This window comes from Entelurus aequoreus, linkage group LG18, assembly GCF_033978785.1.
Source record: "Entelurus aequoreus isolate RoL-2023_Sb linkage group LG18, RoL_Eaeq_v1.1, whole genome shotgun sequence".
In the NCBI taxonomy this organism is placed as follows: Eukaryota; Metazoa; Chordata; class Actinopteri; order Syngnathiformes; family Syngnathidae; genus Entelurus; species Entelurus aequoreus.
Genome location: NC_084748.1, coordinates 27,006,480 through 27,025,069, shown reverse-complemented (window position 1 = coordinate 27,025,069; position 18,590 = coordinate 27,006,480). Strand labels below are relative to the sequence as shown.

At 45.9% G+C, this 18,590-nt stretch overlaps 1 protein-coding gene and 1 long non-coding RNA gene across 2 annotated transcripts in view; one reads left to right on the top strand and one right to left on the bottom strand.

Annotated features, from left to right (window-relative positions):
• arhgef38 (Rho guanine nucleotide exchange factor (GEF) 38) overlaps nucleotides 1-18,590 on the top strand; it is a 21,269-nt gene that overhangs the window by 2,045 nt on the left and 634 nt on the right. The window contains exons 2-13 of the mRNA XM_062026824.1: nucleotides 12,258-12,442; nucleotides 12,558-12,675; nucleotides 12,768-12,915; nucleotides 14,912-14,929; nucleotides 15,011-15,210; nucleotides 15,317-15,447; nucleotides 15,563-15,667; nucleotides 15,750-15,854; nucleotides 16,393-16,761; nucleotides 16,836-16,973; nucleotides 17,564-17,765; nucleotides 17,835-18,124. Of these exons, the coding sequence (XP_061882808.1) occupies nucleotides 12,258-12,442; nucleotides 12,558-12,675; nucleotides 12,768-12,915; nucleotides 14,912-14,929; nucleotides 15,011-15,210; nucleotides 15,317-15,447; nucleotides 15,563-15,667; nucleotides 15,750-15,854; nucleotides 16,393-16,761; nucleotides 16,836-16,973; nucleotides 17,564-17,765; nucleotides 17,835-18,124 (2,009 nt within the window). The remainder of the gene's footprint in view (nucleotides 1-12,257; nucleotides 12,443-12,557; nucleotides 12,676-12,767; nucleotides 12,916-14,911; nucleotides 14,930-15,010; nucleotides 15,211-15,316; nucleotides 15,448-15,562; nucleotides 15,668-15,749; nucleotides 15,855-16,392; nucleotides 16,762-16,835; nucleotides 16,974-17,563; nucleotides 17,766-17,834; nucleotides 18,125-18,590) is intronic.
• LOC133633969 (uncharacterized) lies at nucleotides 10,106-15,944 on the bottom strand. Its single transcript, XR_009821862.1, has 3 exons — nucleotides 12,827-15,944; nucleotides 12,588-12,726; nucleotides 10,106-12,476 (listed from the first exon to the last, which is right to left on the bottom strand). It is a non-coding gene; the product is annotated as an uncharacterized LOC133633969 (long non-coding RNA).

The following is an 18,590-nucleotide window of genomic DNA, read 5'->3' as shown; positions in this document are numbered from 1 at the left end:
GTGGGTGAATGTGGAAATAGTGTCAAAGCGCTTTGAGTCCCTCAAAGGTAGAAAAGCGCTATACAAGTATAACCCATTTACCATTTACAGCATATCAGTATAGCTGAACCTCAATTTGGTCATATGCTCTGGTTTGAAGCTGTCATCAGATTCATTTTGATTGATCAAAAAAAAAGGCAGTTTAGGTCACATTTTTAACTGCTCAAAGGGAACCCGTGATACATATTGGCTTTACTGATGTATAAATGTTGTTACAATGTGGGATACTCGAGTTAAACAATGCCAAAGCGTCATGTCATAATGTTCACGCATTTTGTCACGAGCTTGCGCGCAGTTTTGGATGCCTCTGGTTGCAGGGTTTTGCAGTCTGGCCGTGTCGTGACATCACAGTGAAGTATAGGCGTACTTATTTAGACATTTAGTAAAGCTTTTGTGATGATCCGTCGCCCGGATCATGTTTTGTTCTATTACCGGTAGTTTTACTACCTCAGTTCTGTTTTCAGCACCCCTGGGTTTGGTGTTTTGGTTACCATGGGTGCTGATTAGTTTCACCGGCCTCTGATTAGTGTTCGGGACACTCACCTGCTCCTGGGCACTAATCAGAGAGCTACATATTCCTGTTTTTCGCCACACACTGTCTGGCTGTCTTATTTGCTTCCATGCAACACGTTACGTTGATTACTTCTGGATTCCTGAGCTACACTTAGCCATTTGTTTTCTTGTTAGCTATTCCATTAGCTCCCCGTGCTATCGGCACGCTGTATTTTTGTATTTCGAACGATTTGTGGATAATAAATAATTTTCTTACCTGCACACTGCATCCGGAGTTCCGTCTGCATCTCGGGGGAACGACCCACGCATAAACATGCGACGACCACATCGTAACAGCTTTCAGTCAAAGCTTCAGGCTTTAGGGACACATGGAAAAATGTAGGTTAAAGTATTATTTTTATCTGCGCATAATAGGTGCGACATGCAGTGACATAAATGCTTTTATTAGCAGCTTTTTTTATGCAGGACGAAATGATCGATGGAAGAGTGTGCAAGTGTTCCTAATGTTGTAACTGGGTGAATCTATATGTTTATGAAGTTTATTTTCGACCGTATTCAGAAAAAAATTGCGGTGACGACTTCAAGATATACTGTATATCTAAAGTGTGGATTAAGCTCTTTCGGAGGGGGTGGGTCGAGGTTTCCTTTACAATTTGGGAATCGAACAGCTTGCAGACAGACTTAAAAAAAAAAATAGGGTTATTAAAGTGACTTTGGAGCAACATTTATGCAAAATCTACACCAAAGTGTATTAAAAACCTCTAAAGTCTTAGTTAGTGGCCACATGAGTGGACAGCACCTTTTAGCTCTTATTTCCAAAATTGTGTACACTACTGAATTGGGGTCTTATGGCCGCTTATGTGGACACTTATACTGCCATCTGGTGATGTCAGAAAAGTATAACATACAATGGAATTTAGAAAAAAAAAAGTGTAAAAATAAGAATTAGCATGTCACTAAACATGAAGTACACGTTTGTGTACTTATGGACTAAGTACATCATATCAAAAGATGATTCTTAGTTTTTATTCTAATTAGGGTCCAATAAGCCCAAATAGCAAAGAGAAATAAAAAAAGCATGTAAAAAACAGCTTGGGCCTTAAGAGGTTAAATACATATTATTTAGACCACAAGGAAGTGTTTTAAATGTAGATTTAAAATCATCATAGGTACCCTGTAATACAAAGACATAAAAACTTGATAGTCACGGTGACAAAGACTTACTGGTAACAGGATTGGTGTTGTTCTCAAACATCACCTTTTAACATTCTTGTCATGCAAGCGTAAAAAGAAGTTAACCACTGTAAAATGTAAAAACATTAGCGCACCCAGCATTTACGCTAATGTTGACGATGCAGCCCTACTGTCTTTCAGTGCGAGTCAGCTTACCACACACATGTTAAAAATCCAAAGAAAAAGCAAAACAGACCTCCTTTTTGTATCTTTAGAAGCTTATTTGCACCAATTCCGCCGTCAAATTCCAGGCTGTACAACCTCAGGGGTGTTTAGAGTAATCTGACCAGACGTAGTGCTTTAGGCAATGCCATTTTTGTTTGTCTTGCTTTAACGCAGTGTTTCTCAAACAGTGGGTCAGGACACCCTGGGGTGTCGTGGTGAGGTGTCAACAACGAGCTCCCTGTTCTACCCAGTAGTAAGTACACAGAAACACGTGTACAGAGTGAACGGAGGTGGAGAGATGGAGAAGTTTGTGGGAGGAATGGAAAGAAAAAAGGAAGAGTCAGCCGCAAGAAAAATAAGTGACAATAAACAGAATAAATAAAAAAAAACAGACTAAGCATAGCCTTTAGATTCACTGTAACTACAGTAGGAAATGAGCAAAGAGCGGTGTGTGTTTCAAAAACAATTCTGGACAAGTTTCATACCGTATTTTCTGGACTATAAACCGCACTGGTCTATAAATTCATATACTAGCCGCACCAGACTATAAGCCACAGACATATACTGGTATGTTGTGAAATTAGATATTTAGAAAGATTTTGTAAATGTTTATTTACATACCTTAATTGTTTCCAAACAGTGCCGCAACACGGCAGTAAAACAACTAATCAAACAAAACAGAAAAGTCGTTGATGTCCTTATTCATCCTACATGAGACGAATAAGATTTTCTCCTTTTTTAATAAGGTTCAAATGTTTATCAGGATTCTTAGTCCTTGTACTTTTTAAACACTTTTAATTTGAACAGTTTCTTAAAGTGGATCATTTTAGTACCATTTCAGTATCATTTTTCGCACTTAAAATCCTTTAATTTTCTCAAAAATCGACAGTGCGCCTTATAACCCAGTGTGCCTAATGCACGGATTAAATCTGATTGTGTTTACCAGCCTCGAAACAATTTTATTTGGTACATGGTGTAATGATAAGTGTGACCAGTAGATGGCAAATAAGAGATATGTGCATTGCAGGTTGACCCCTGTTCAATAAATGGCGGTAGCTAGTACCCATAAGCAAGCAACACCAAAACTTTGATGTTTCATTGAAATTATAGAACATTACACACGGTGCTCAAAAATCTGTCAAAATGTTTTAGTATGACTTTGGTAAACTAGGAAGCAGCACCGCTTGATAGAACGTGGACGTGTGTACAGTATAAGGACCCCAAAATTGCACATATTAGGAGAAATTTTTCTTCACAATATTATACACAACCAACTTTTCTTACCTATTGGTACCTGCTGATGTGTATTTGGAATCTGCATAAGTCCCGAAAATGTGTGCGTGTCCGCCATTGTAGTCTGTGTCGTAGTCAATAAGCTCCTTTTTTTTCCTCTATCCCCTAGTTGTGGGCATACTTGCCAACCCTCACGATTTTTCCGGGAGACTCCCGAATTTCAGTGCCCCTCCCGAAAATCTCCCGGGGCAACCATTCTCCCGAATTTCTCCCGATTTACACCTGGACAACAATATTAGGGGCGTGCCTTAAAGGCACTGCCTTTAGCGTCCTCTACAACCTATAGTTACGTCCGCTTTTCCTCCATACAAACAGTCACATAACATGTGCGGCTTTTACACATACATAAGTTAATGCATGGCATACTTGATCAACAGCCATACAGGTCACACTGAGGGTGGCCGGATAAACAACTTTAACACTGTTACAAATATGCGCTACACTGTGAACCCACACCAAACAAGAATGACAAACACATTTCGTGAGAACATCCGCACCGTAACACAACATAAACACAACAGAACAAATACCCAGAACCCCTTGCAGCACTAACTCTTCTGGGACACTACAATATACACCCCCTCTACCACCAAAGCCCCTCACGCCCCATCTCCCGAATTCGGAGGTCTCAAGGTTGGCAAGTATGGTTGTGGGGCATTCATCTTCCTCTGTTGCCATTTTGAAAATAAAGTAGCATACGGTTTATCTTCTAACTTACATCTCTCAGTAGACTCGCTATAGAAGTACTAAACACTACAACACAGATGACGTAGAAAAGATGCTGTCAAAGTGGAGGCACGTAAATAAGACAGCCTACAAAATGGCACGTTCTCAAGAGGAGGTCAGATAGTGGCTTGAAGAATTAAGAACCACCATTTCATGTTATGTAGACCACAAGGAAGTGTTTTAAATGTAGAAAAAAAATCACAATATGACCCCTCTAATGCGCCTTACAACCCGGTGCACCTTTTGTACGAAAATAGACCTGAATAGACCCGCTCATCAGCAGTGGCCCTTATAATCCAGTGCGCCCTACAGTCCGAAAAATATTTTAGATGCAAAAAAAGAATACATATTAATTTATTGACACTACTAGCCACATGGTCCACCCTGAAGTGGTCTCTTGTCACAAAACTCGAGTCTTGGCAGTGACCAGGTCCCAGAGAGAGACAGTCTCTTTTTTCTTTCCACGGCAATACAGAATACACCTTGTCTTGTATTTCCGTTTCCCTTGGATCCTTTTCAATAGCAGGAGCAGTGAAAGGGACTGTATCCACTTTCATGGGAACTCCTGCTCTAAGAGCCACTAAAACGATACACCCGGAAATGGTCCGGAGAACGGTTTTGATAGGCCATCTTAAATTGTTTGTGAAACATTTTTAGGCATATCCTAATGAGCTTTTTACACAATTAAAAGTTGGGCGTATAAAACACAAACAAGGGTGTTTCCTAACCTCTGACATCAGTGTATTTGATAGCAGTCAATGGTGTGGTTGTGAGTTTGTGGTCAAATTGTGTTGTGTGTGTGTGTGCTTGCATAGTTGTGTGAAGGAGTGCGAGTGTCCTTGTTTATTAATGTGCACCACTCCCAACCTGAACAGATGGAATGCCTGAGCACGGCGGAGTATTACATCAGGGCCACGATTAGTTCCGTAACCGGAGACGGAGCCCTGAAACCTTCCCCTTCCTCTCATCCCGCCAGAAGGAGGAAGCTGCGTGTGGCATCGATTAGGCGGCGAGCAGGCATTTCTCTTGCCTGGAGTGAAGCACATAGCAGCCGCAGACTGATTAAGCCATAAAAAAAGAACGCAGTGAGCCTGACTGGCATATTAAGTGAAGCCTGTGGCGCTCCAGTCACAATAATTACAGCACCGTGCAATATTGCAGGGTTTTTTTTCTGCCCCAAAATGCTCTTTTCTGACGGATCAGCAGGTTAGCAGCGCCCTGCATGGGCGAGAAGGCTTTTAATACTTGGAAATGTTTTAGGTACTGTCTATACACAAACACAGTAAGTACAGCCAAAGTCGTGGCAACACTTGCTAAATGTCAGACTAAACTTCATGATTTTTTTAAAATTACACTGAAACTATTCTTCCTGCCCCAGAACCTAACATGATATTGTCCTGCTGTGCTGTCTTATATGAATAGTGTGGTGACCCAAACCATATAATGAGAGACATTCACCTAAGAGGACACTGTAGCTTTAAGAGAAGAAGCGGAGGGGGAGTTAGGTACTTCCGCTTCCGGTTCAGAGGTCGTTGTTGTTGAAATGTATGACATGCTTGGTTGGAGCTAGTAAACTTCCTCGACTACGCTCACGTCTCCTGTCTCGTTGTTTACTAACTCCACATTGGTGACCCCGAGAATACGAACTACGAATACGAGCATGTCAGACAATGAAGGCGCTGACAATTTTGTTGACGCGGTACCCGCAGACGGAGTAGCTGCTGCTAACAACAACATGGCTAACGCGGTACCCGCAGGCGGAGTAGCTGCTGCTAACAACATGGCTAACGCGGGAATCTACGCCGCTACTGTGAAGTTACCCGATTTCTGGCAGCATAACCCACGGCCGTGGTTTCAACACGTGGAAGCCCAGTTCCAGCTAAGGGGAATAACGCAGGATGCTACGAAGTACTTCCATGTAGTGGCGGCGTTGGACGCATCAACGACGGCGCGAGCGATGACACTGTTGGAGGCTCCACCGCCTGCTGGCAAGTACGATGCTTTAAAGGCTTTCCTCCTGAAGTTATTTGAGCTGTCGGAGCTGGAAAAAGCGGACCGTTTACTGTCTCTACATGGCCTCGGTGACGGGAAACCGTCTGAACTGATGTAAAAAATGCTGTCTGTGCTGGGATCAGCCGACCCGGCGTTTCTGTTTACACACATTTTCCTGAGGCAGCTCCCCGCACCGGTACGCACACCGATAGCCAGTTCTCCACTCGCCGCCTCCAAGGACTACCGTGCTTTGGCCGCTGAGGCGGACAGGGTTTTCCTGGCCAACCGGCAACAGTTTGTGCATGCCCTGCTGCCCCACCAGGCCGTCCCGCCACCTCCTATGGATGACTATGTGGACACCGCGGCTGCGGTGACGGCTCGCCGCCAACCTGAAGACGGGCTCTGTTTTTACCATGCCAGGTTCGGGGCCAAGGCGAAGCAATGTCGCAAACCCTGCAGTTACAGGATTCAGGGAAACGCCAGGGCCGGCGCTCGTTAGCGGCTATGGGCGCCGGCCGTGACTGCAAGCTGTTGTTCATCAGGGACTCCTTGTCGGGCCGGCGGCTGCTGGTGGACTCTGGTGCGCAACGCAGTATACTACCAGCACAAGCTGTGGACACGATGACCGGCAGCCACGGCCCCCAGATGGACGCCGCCAACGGCACCTCCATTCGGACGTACGGTGTCAGGCGCGTGGATGTTAGTTTTGGCGGCCGACGGTTCGGTTGGGATTTTGTGATGGCTGCTGTATCCGCCCCGCTGCTAGGTGCGGATTTCCTCTGCGCGTTCAACCTGCTGGTGGATATTAAGAACTGTCGCTTGATTGATGCCGTCTCTTTTGCGTCATACCCCTGCACGCTTGGGGGGGATGGGGCGTTGTGCCTCGCTAACACACTCGCCACCGGGGATCCATACCAACGCCTGCTCGCCGGTTTCCCTGGGCTCACCACGCCCACCTTTTCCTCGGCGGTGGCCAAGCACGGTGTGGAACATCACATCGCCACTGTGGGCCGCCCGGTTTACGCCCGGGCCCGACGCCTCGACTCGTCCAAGCTCGCAATAGCCAGGAAGGAGTTTTCGATGATGGAACGCCTCGGCATTGTCCGCCGTTCGGACAGCCCGTGGGCTTCTCCGCTACATATGGTTACTAAGGCCGGCGGGGGTTGGCGCCCTAGCGGAGACTTCCGTCGCCTAAACAACGCCACGACCCCCGACCGGTACCCCATACCGCACATCCAAGATTTCTCTTCCCACTTGGCGGGCGCTACCATCTATTCCAAAATTGACTTAGTGCGAGGCTATCACCAGGTACCGGTCCACCCGCGAGATGTCCCAAAAACGGCTGTCATCACACCCTTCGGGCTCTTCGAGTTCTTACGTATGCCGTTTGGCCTTACGGGGGCGGCGCAGACGTTCCAACGTCTTATGGACTCTGTGCTCCGGGACATGTCATTTTTGTTTGTGTACTTGGACGACATCCTTGTGGCCAGCGCGTCGGTGGAGGAACACATGACACACCTCAGGCAGCTGTTCGAGAGGCTTAGCGAGCACGGCCTCATCATCAACCCAGCCAAGTGTCAGTTCGGGGAGTCGTCCATCACCTTCCTCGGGCACCACATCACTCCGCAGGGGGCCGTTCCCCTGCCCGACAGGGTTGAGTCTGTCGCCGCGTTCCCCCGTCCCCCTACTGTACAGGCCTTGCAGGAGTTTTTGGGCATGGTGAACTTTTATAACCGTTTCCTGCCTCGTGCTGCACACGTCATGCGTCCCCTTTATGGGGCCCACCGGGGGAAGAAGTCTAAGGACAAGTTGGACTTGTCCCCAGAGATGGATGAGGCTTTTGAGGCTGCCAAGTCTGCGCTGGCCAATGCTGCGCTGCTAGCTCACCCGTCGCCGGCCGCCCCTATAGCCCTTACGACGGACGCCTCCGACTGTGCCGTGGGGGCCGTATGTGAGCAGTGGGTGGCTGGTGGATGGCAGCCATTGGCGTTCTTCAGTAAACAGCTCCGGGAAAATGAGCGCAAGTACAGCACCTTTCATAGGGAGCTACTGGGACTTTTCCTCGCAACCAGACACTTTCGGTTCCTGTTGGAGGGCCGGCAGTTCACCGCTTTCGTGGACCACAAACCGCTGACGTTCTGCATGGCCAAAACTTCGGAGCCGTGGTCTGGGCGTCAGCAGCGCCATCTCGCGGCGGTCTCTGAGTTCACTACGGACATACAACATGTGTCTGGCAAGGATAACTTTGTCGCCGACTGCCTTTCACGGGCTGTTGTTAACTCCGTTCACTTGGGGCTCGACTACGCCGCTATGGCAGCGGACCAGGCCAAGGACGCGGCCGTTCAGGACTACCGGTCGGGCCCTACGGCGCTGCGCCTGGAGGACGTGGCGTTCGACGCGGCTAACACTACCCTCCTCTGCGACGTCTCCACCGGCCAACCGCGACCCCTGGTGCCTGCTTCCTGGCGGAGCCGGGTTTTCGACACCGTCCACGGCCTTTCACATCCTGGGGTGAAGGCCTCGACCAAGATGGTGAGTGTCAAGTTTGTTTGGCCGGGGCTCCGCAAGGATGTTAGAGCCTGGGCCAGCTCGTGTGTGGCGTGCCAGCGCGCCAAGGTACACCGCCATACCAAAGCCCCTTTGGCGCCGTTTGTGGTTCCAGAGAGGCGGTTCGACCACGTGAATGTTGACCTTGTGGGCCCTCTGCCTCCCTCCCGTGGTTATACCTTCCTCCTCACTATTGTGGACAGGGCTACCAGATGGCCGGAGGCTATCCCCTTGTCCTCGACGACGGCCGCGGAGGTGGCACGGGCGTTCAACGGCTGCTGGGTGGCCCGTTTTGGCACGCCTGGTGACATCACAAGCGACCGAGGCTCCCAATTTACCTCTGAGATCTGGACGGCGGTTGCTGAGCACCTCGGGATGAAGATCCACCGCACTACTGCCTACAACCCGCAGAGCAACGGACTGTGCGAGCGGTTCCATCGGGACATGAAAGCAGCTCTGCGGGCCAGCCTCACGGGCGGCGACTGGGTGGACTGGCTTCCGTGGGTCATGCTCGGCCTGCGTTCAGCCCCTAAGGAGGACCTCCAGGCATCCGCCGCGGAACTGGTGTATGGCGAGCCTCTACGGGTTCCAGGGGCGACTGCTACGGCTCCCTGGTCGCCCGCCTCTCACCTCAGTGCGTTCCGGAGCGCTGCTGACGCCTTCGTTCCCGTTCCGACGTCTCGACACTGCCTTCCCCAGTCCTACGTCCCCAAGGATCTGCCATCGGCGAAATACGTCTTCATAAGACACGACAGCCATCGGTCCCCGCTGCAGCCCCCATACGACGGGCCCTTCCGTGTCCTGGAGGCGGGGGATAAGAACTTTGTGGTAGACATGGGGGGCAGACCGGAGCGGGTGGCTATAGACCGTCTCAAGCCTGCTCAAGTGGCCCTGCCGCCGCGACGGGGGCGCCCTCCTCGGTCGGCCCCTGCACCTGCCTCTCTTCCGGCCCCAGCTCCACCTGTGGCTCGCGTTTCGGGCCCATCTGTTTCCCCTCCTGTCAGGCACAGCCGTTACGGATGGAAGGTCCGCCCCCCGGCCCGTCACCTGTTTTCCCATTGACTTTGCACTGTGTTGGTTACTGTTCATTTACTGCAGGGTCATGTTTTTCTGTTATGCAATTGCACTTTTTCTGTTTTGCAGGGTTTTGTGTAGGTGAATTCTGGGGGGGCCTGTGTGGTGACCCAAACCATATAATGAGAGACATTCACCTAAGAGGACACTGTAGCTTCAAGAGAAGAAGCGGAGGGGGAGTTAGGTACTTCCGCTTCCGGTTCAGAGGTCGTTGTTGTTGAAATGTATGACATGCTTGGTTGGAGCTAGTAAACTTCCTCGACTACGCTCACGTCTCCTGTCTCGTTGTTTACTAACTCCACAATAGACAAAATACACAAACACCAAAAAAATCATGCAAGGACATCCGCCATGATTTATTTTTATTTTTAGTGGAATCTATTAATTTTCGTCATGTAATTCAAGCCTCAGAATCAAATACGGTATGACCCCATCATCTTAGTTATTCTTAGTAAACCAAGAAATAGCCTGCGTACAAACAAACAAACAGCTAGATAACAAATAGGTGGATAAAAAACAATCATGAACACAGCAAATCAAATGTACTACAGTCTAGTCGTCTTAAGGTATTTATTCTCCATGAACCAGGAAGTAGCCTGCTAACAAAAAAACGGACAGACAAACACATACTGTACAGTAACTTCTTGTTTATTGTTGTTAATTGGTGGTAACTTAATTTCCGTAAAGTAGGCATTATTATTTATAAATCAAATGTTGTTAGAGTTAACGCATAGAACCCTGTTTACGATGTTGGAAATATGTTTTTTTTTACCTTATGAGAGCCTTCTGGACATGAACAAACAACCACATAGTCACCTTAAAACTCTTGTAATCAAATATAGTAATGCTGCCTGAGGCTGAGCCAATCAGTGGCCACCATACCGAACGGCGTGCTCTGGTTGGTATTAAGTTTGGTTAGAAGATGTTATTCTCTCTTTTGGTCTGAGTCAAATTGGAACCACACATACACCACCAAATATGGACAAACAAACCAAAACATGGCACTTCCTAAATTTAATGAAATGTCTTTAATTGTTTTCCCTTCTGAAGCTGTCATACCTCCCGTTTTACCCGGGTAACTCCTGTCATTTGCCCTTCTTTCCTGGTGACTTCCCACCATATATTGTTCCCGCATTATCTACATTTTATGGAAAAAAGAAAATCACCTTCGGCACTGTGGGCAGTCCAAGCACAGCTTCCAGTCCACTTGGCCTCGGCAACGCTAGTGTGAAAATTCCAGGGAAATTTGATATATTTCCAAATGACACTCCCACCCCTCTAAAAACAAAACAAAAAAAACACAAAAAATATTAAATACGGTACGATGCCATGCGGTCTTACATCGTCCCAGTAAAACAAGAAGTGGTCTGCACAACAACGCAAATATGGCACTCTGGAGGATTTGTGCTTTACTAAATGGCATAGAACTGTGGTATCCAACAACATTTTTTGGGTGGCCACATTTTCAGAAAGCTAAGGACCGTAGGGTCACACTTCTTCCTTCACTATTAGTCTCTTTTGTGTATTACAGAACACCAGCGTAGACATTTGATTTAGGTCTACCAGTATTTATTTTGGTCTGAGTGACAGGAGCTGTCTGCTGTTTTTATGGACCTACTGCAAAAAATGTGAGTCTCACAAGATTTTTGAACCAAACTCATAGGTCACTAGTTCCATCCATCCATTTTCTACCGCTTATTCCTTTCGGGGTCCCGGGGGGTGCTGGAGCCTACCTCAGCTACAATAGGCCGGAAGGCAGTGTACACCCTGGACAAGTCGCCACCTCATCACAGGGCCAACACAGATAGACAGACAACATTCACACTCACATTCACACACTAGGGACAATTTAGTGTTGCCAATCAACCTATCCCCTAGGTCACTAGTTGAATAGCCAAAAAGATAAAAAAGAGAGGACCTAAAATGGAACCTTGAGGAACATCACTAGTATAACTATAAAGTTGAACAAATGACTCCTGACTGCTTCTGATGCAAGCAAGCTACAGAAACACCTTGATTACATAAATCATCGAGAGGACCCAGATGAGGTGGTTCGGGCATCTGGTCAGGATGCTACCCAAACGCCTCCCTAGGGAGGTGTTTAGGGCACGTCCAACCGTTAGGAGGCCACGGGGAAGACCCAGGACACGTTGGGAAGACCATGTCTCCCGGCTGGCCTGGGAACGCCTCGGGATCCCCCGGGAAGAGCTGGACGAAGTGGCTGGGGAGAGGAAAGTCTGGGCTTCCCTGCTTAGGCTGCTGCCCCCGCGACCCGACCTCGGATAAGCGGAAGAAAATGGATGGATGTATGGATGGATGGACATTACGAAAAAATTGTAACTGCCAAAAATAGAGAGGACCTAAACTGGTGCCTTGAGGAATGCCTGAGTTACGTAAATCACAAGTTTGGATTTGGTTCTATGTTTGCTGGAAAGGTAGCAAGGTTAAAATGTCAATTTAAGGATTTGCCAATATGTTTACAGTAGTCCAAGGTCCTCTATACAATGGGACCATTCTACTATTGTTAGAAATTTGCTGCATAAATATCTGAACTAAATTCGGGGGGCCGATATGAAGTCATTCCCTGGCCGCATGTGGCCCACGGGCCACAAGTTAAATAGCGGTGGCATAAATCATGTTCTGGTCACTAATAATATCTAACACGTCTTCCGCAGAAAAAATGTCACCGCATGACTTGTCCACCCCCGCCTCACCAGCGCTAGATCCAGAGGAGGTCCGTTTAAGAAAGATGAAGCGCAGGTCAAAGGTCATTCAAGAGCTGATGCAGACTGAAAAAGACTACCTCACTGACATGGAGCTGTGCATTCGGGAGGTGGTGCAGCCTCTAAGAAACCTGCAGGTCGTGTCTTGTAGATTGCACAGTACAGTTGCACCTATGCAACAACAACAAAAAACACATTTTACAATAAAAACCTTAATCAAAACTAATGTTATTGTTTCTTATTTTGTGTTAGGTCATAGATGTAGATCGACTGTTTACTAACATGGAGACAGTGTGCGAGGTATCAGCCACACTCCTTCACAGACTCCAGGACGCCATGTCAGACCCGGATCCGGAGGCCGTCGTTATAGGTAATCTCCATTCCTCCGATTCTCGCAGCTAGATTGTGCACCTTTCTATTCCTGGTTTTAATGCAACGTGGAATGTGTGTTATCATTTGAAGGAGAAGTATTCATTCAGGCCAAGGCAGCTTTAGAAGACGTGTATAAGATTTACTGTTACCATCACGACGACGCCAACATGTCACTGGAATCCTATGAGAAAGAGGAAGAAGTAAAGCAACATTTCACCACATGTGTATTATCACTGAAGTAAGTGGATTTACTTCCTCTTAAACAGTTGCTTCTTTCTGCAACTTCCTGATACGGTAAAACCTCTCAGGTTAATCACAATCCGTTCCAGGACACTGGCTGACATGTTTCCTGCAGGATAAAAAAACAACAACTATAAAGGTACTCTGAGAGCACAGACCTCAGCCAGGCCTTATCACTCAATAGTATAATGTTGGAAAAAAATCCTGATGTGGTCTGGATCACCCCCAGAATCATATAATTTGTTCTTTATTCTTTTTCTGAAATTTCCTGAAAGTTAAATCCAAAATCTGCCAATGTATTTTGAGCTATGTTGCTAATTTCCAATCCAATCCAATCCACTTTATTTATATAGCACATTTAAACAACAAAAGTTTCCAAAGTGCTGCACAAAAATATTATAAACAATATTCAAATACTATTCTTAGCTCCACCAATGACTGAATAAAAAAAAAAATTTTTTATATATATAAAACCAATATCAAAATTTGCAGACACACAAACCCCAGCGAATCAAAGGATAAATGAACCTGCCACATTTGAGCATGTTTGTTTTGTTTGTCTGTTGCGTCAAAATAGGCTGCAAGAGAGTTTGTTCTCTACATTGGTGTCAGCAGCTGCGAGGTACTTTTGTTTAATGGCAGAATGAAATAAATGGACTGAACTCTTTTGTCAGTCATCCACTCTCTTTGTCTCTGTGGGTGGAGGCGGCGGGGACATGAGCATAGGCTGAACACACAAGTTCAGCGTTGCACGGTAACGTTGTAGAAATGATCCGGTGGTCTGTCGAATTTTGCTGCTTCCTCGAAAAAAAGCTATCAGTAGCGTAAAGCGGTGTTTAAACTTAAAATGTAAGCTACCATTGTTTGCGTCGATGTGAAGTTCTCACGCTGTATTTGTCCAAATGCGTTTATACAATAAATATATTAATATACAATCTGATCTTTCTCACCCTGTAATGCTGGTCAGAAGGTACAATGAAATAAACAGTTTTTTTAAACACATGGCATCGATTAGTATTTTGTTTGAGGCATACATTTGAAATATTTACGTTTGCGGGCATGCGCGCACATGCTCAGTGGCGTTGGGTAGCATACATCGACAGAGCACCAGATATCCTCTAAAATATAATCACTTGTTCCTTATCCCATTTATTCCTGAACATTTAATCAAAATCCGCCAATAACATTTTGAGTTCAGTTGCAAACTAACTGACACCTGCAAATACGTAACCTCATGGCAGAGGTAATTATCCACAATATCTTAACATGCAATGCCCAAACCCTAACTCCTAACTCCTGTTCCCGTGTAAAAATTGCTTATAACGGTAATAAAATGCAAAACAAATACAATATTCAGGCTTAACTACGCAAGAAAAATTACAAAGGTTGTGTCACGGATTAGACTGACACATGGAACTGTTAACATTCTTGATTGCCCTACGTGTATAAAAAGAAGCCAATGATTGTCACACACACAGTAGGTGTGGCGAAATTATTCTCTGCATTTGACCCATCACCCTGGATCACCCCCTGGGAGGTGAGGGGAGCAGTGGGCAGCAGTGGTGGCCGCGCCCGGGAATAATTTTTGGTGATTTAACCCCCAATCCCAACCACTGTTAATAGTAAAATGTCAGAACGTATAAAGTACCTTAACCTTCAATGTAAGACAACTTATTGTGCGTAATTTTCAGTGTTTCTTCTTCTTTTCTCACGTTCCCCTGGTTGAAGCTGGTTATTATTTTGGAATATGTGGGGCCAAAAAAACACATGTAAAGTCAATCTTTTGAAAGTGTTCAACTCTGCAAGATCTCGTCAGCTACTTTTAGGATGCTTCTCAACTTAAATGTATTCTGCTATTGGCATTTTTTCCCTCTAAAACGCGGGACAAATTCTGAATTCTACGAACTAAGGGACATGCAACTTTAGAGGTTCAATTGTATTAAAAAGTATACAGTAAAAACTCATATTCTGATATCTTTTCCTCCCAATTGCAGAACAATCTACGACCTAGAGTAAGTACCTGGGAATGTCGGGATTAAAATCTGACTTTTTAGGGCGTCCTTAATCATATTGAATCATGTGTGACGTACCAGAGGGAAGCCCAACCTGCTGGACATGGGTTCGCTGCTCATAAAGCCAGTACAAAGGATCATGAAGTACCCACTCCTGCTTGGCGAGCTGTGGCAGGCCACACCTGAAGACCACCCCGACTTCCGGCCGCTGCAAGAGGCCTTTACTGCTGCAAAGATCATAAACGTCAACATCAACGAGTTCAAGAGGCGCAAAGACATAGGTGACGTGGCGCCCTTATAGATAGTAGTTTTTTACAGATGGTATCACTAAGGTGTGAAGTTATTGACGATATTATTGTGTTATTTACACCTTGGATTTTTTTTCAGTAATGAAGTACAAAAATTCAGAAGATGAAGGAACTCTGCGCAAACTTCACAAGTTCAACATCCACTCAATCAGGAAGAAAAGTGACAGGTTTGCTGGTTATCTCAAGATCCTCACAGGAGTTGAACCACAGGTAATACAAAGAAACATCCCAACTCCTCGTTCCTTGCTTATCTAATACCGCTCCGATTTGGGATTCTATATCCATATACGGGGCATTTTTTTTAACTTTCATTTCGCTTTTGCAGGTGAGAGATGAAGTATTCGATAGAGAGGAGAAGCTGTTCAGGAGTCTGGAGAAAGCTGTAAGGCAGTTGGTTAAAAATGTCCAAAGTTACTTGCAGTATGTTCAGGTTTGTGATGCAAAGTCTTCATTGTCAGCCAAATTCAAATGGATTCAACGTTGTTTTTAATGTTTTTATGTTTGTAATGCAGGAGATGGTGTCTGTAGCTGTTCACGATGTCCATGAAATGGAAGGCATCATTAAGGATTCAAACGGATCATCGTACAACAAAAACGACGACCCCTATGAACATTATGTGAGTCTAAGTCCAAGTCCAAAAGAACAGAATGTGTTGTGTTGACAGAATATATTGCTTATTACGTCAGAATTGCTGTGTCAATAAGAGCTGATCAGTCCTTTATGCTTATATTTTCCTGATGTGTGTTGACAAGAGGGACAGTCCAAAATTGTAGTCGTTAACTAAAGATCATTACTGTAGTCCCTTTTAATAACAATTTCCCAATGACATTTGAGGCTATATTGCCGTTGCCTTTCTTGCCTGTTAATCTACAGTTAGCACCAAATAATAACACCGTTTATTATCTTTGAAAAGATTACATTCCTGCCAGCCAAAAGTTAAAGTTAAGTTAAAGTCCCAAGGATAGTCACACAAATAACCATTCTGGCTTTTAGAGCAGATGCCAGACGCCAAAAGAATTCAAGTATGTTAGGTCAGCGAGTGCTCAACATCATATCTTATTTGTATGCATTCAAATCAAGTGGTAAGAGCACAGTAGACTGTTGTTTGCTTTTGAATTTCCAAAAAAGCCCCATTGACCCACTTCTTCACGCAGAAAGACAACATGGAGCGCCTGGTCCTCGCTCCACTCTCCTCTCTTCAGGGTATGTTCACCGCGCCACAGAAGCTCATCCAAAAACGTTACGACAAACTGCTGGATTACTGCAGCCGCCTGGAGCGTTCGTCTTCGTTCTCATCCTCGCAATCAACCTCCTCATCATCACCGTGCCTGACGTCCGTAGACCCGCCCGGTCCTGCCAGGAGGGACTACGAGGCTCTCAATGCTTTGCTAGTGGAGGAGTTAAAGCAATTCAACATTGCAGCAAACACCATTTTTAACAACTGTGTGGTTTATTTAGTGGCCTTGTTCATAGGGCTGATGGATGAAATGCTGCTGGGTGCTCCTTCCATACAGCAGTTACCAGTGAGCGGCACACACAGAGTGCATTCCAAGCACTCGTTTTACATTAAAATGCTAATTTGCGCCGTCTTTTGCAGGCTCCGTTGTCCAACATTGCTGAGGTGCAGAACAGCATCATGGATGAGCTAAACAATCTGACTTTTGTCAAGGAGAACGCACACAAGTTAATGGAGCGGAAAGTCAGCTTTGAGAGGCAACGAGACAAGAAAATTGCGGTGAGAAGGAAGAGGCGGCATATGATCTCCATGTAGATTTTTCCATTTAGTTTGCAAGGATTCAATTTAAAATAGCCATTTCCGCTTATTCAGGGATGTGACACCAAAGCCAAGTCTTCAATTGACCTTATAATTGAATGTTTTCAATAAGTCTAGAGTATGGGTTTTTTGTAAACAGTAAAGGCAATTTTGAGTCTTCAGTTGGAGGAAGTTTGCTAACTCCACACAGAGAAGGCCTGAGCTGACACATTTTAAACCCTGCATTCTTACTGTGAGGTAACAGTGCTAACTAACCACTTCTCTACTGTGTAGTCGCAAGGCTTCATGAGTTCACTTTCTAGGTCGTCTGTTGAATGTCAAGTTCAAAGTCACCGGTATTCTTCAAAGAGTTTCACAGTTTGGTGATAAAAATGGAACACAAAGGACACCTCCAGGTGGTGATTAAGTTGGGCCATTCAAAACTCCACTGGGTCTCAGCCCCTTAAAAATGCTTGAAAGTATCCCTGGAAGACTTCAACTCCTCAGTCCACCTATGTTTCACGAGCTTCAAATGAGCGCTAGCATCACTATGTTTTATTGTTGTCTTCCAGACGCCGGAGGTGGAGCATCAGACAGAAGAACAACGTGCCCGACTGCTGGCTGAATATCCACCAAGTCGTCTGTACCTGCTGAAAAGGAAGTGTAATGGCTGCCAGGAGCAGGACCTTAGTCTCCTGGAGGGGGAGCTGGTGGCTCTGCTGGAGGACATGGACCCTCTTGGCAGCAGCAGCCGCTGGCTGGTTCACACTGGAGGCAAGTTTGTTACATAACTACTATTGCTTGCTGTAAAGTCTACATGTAGTCATACTGAGCCACTATCAGGCGCACAGGGCTACGTCTACTCCACATTCCTGAAGCAGTACAACCCTCTGCGGGACTCGCAGCGGCGAGGCCAAGCGGCCAAGCAGCAGCAACAGCAGCAGCAGCCGCTCACCATGGCCGACGAGGACTTTGACAACCTGAGCCTTTTTGTATCGGGCAGTGGGAGCAGTAGCCTGCGGAGCTTTAGTCTCAACACCCCAGACAGCAGCTTCAACCTCTCAGGCCTTCAGGGGGAAGTGGAAAGCACCACTGAAGACTTGGACGCATCACCTGACACCGACAATCAACAGGTATGGTAGAAACATACAAAACCTTCCAACATCCTCCCAGCATCACACAGTTCCACTCACATCAGCATTACTGCTGACTTCTAGGGTAAGCAGAAAGGCAAACAGTGCCACCCTCTGGTTTAATTAGGTATTTTCAAGGCAAGGACAAAAAAAAAAAAACCCTACCAAAGCCATCCATCCATCCATTTTCTACCGCTTGTCCCTTTTGGGGTCGCAAATTGGTAAAAGTCCACTACAGCTTTCCCTCAGGAAAAAAACGGAAGTGGAAAGATGCTACTCCATTTCTGCAGTCCAATTTTTGGGCTAAAGGGCAAATTTCTCATGGCATTCAATCAATCACAACTGGACAGTTCAGTTTGTCTTCAAATATGTTTGACCTCTCAGCCGTGCAGGCTTATTTAATTCATGCTAAGTCTTAATTGGTCATATTTATGTGGGGAAAATAAACACATTCAAGACCCCAGAG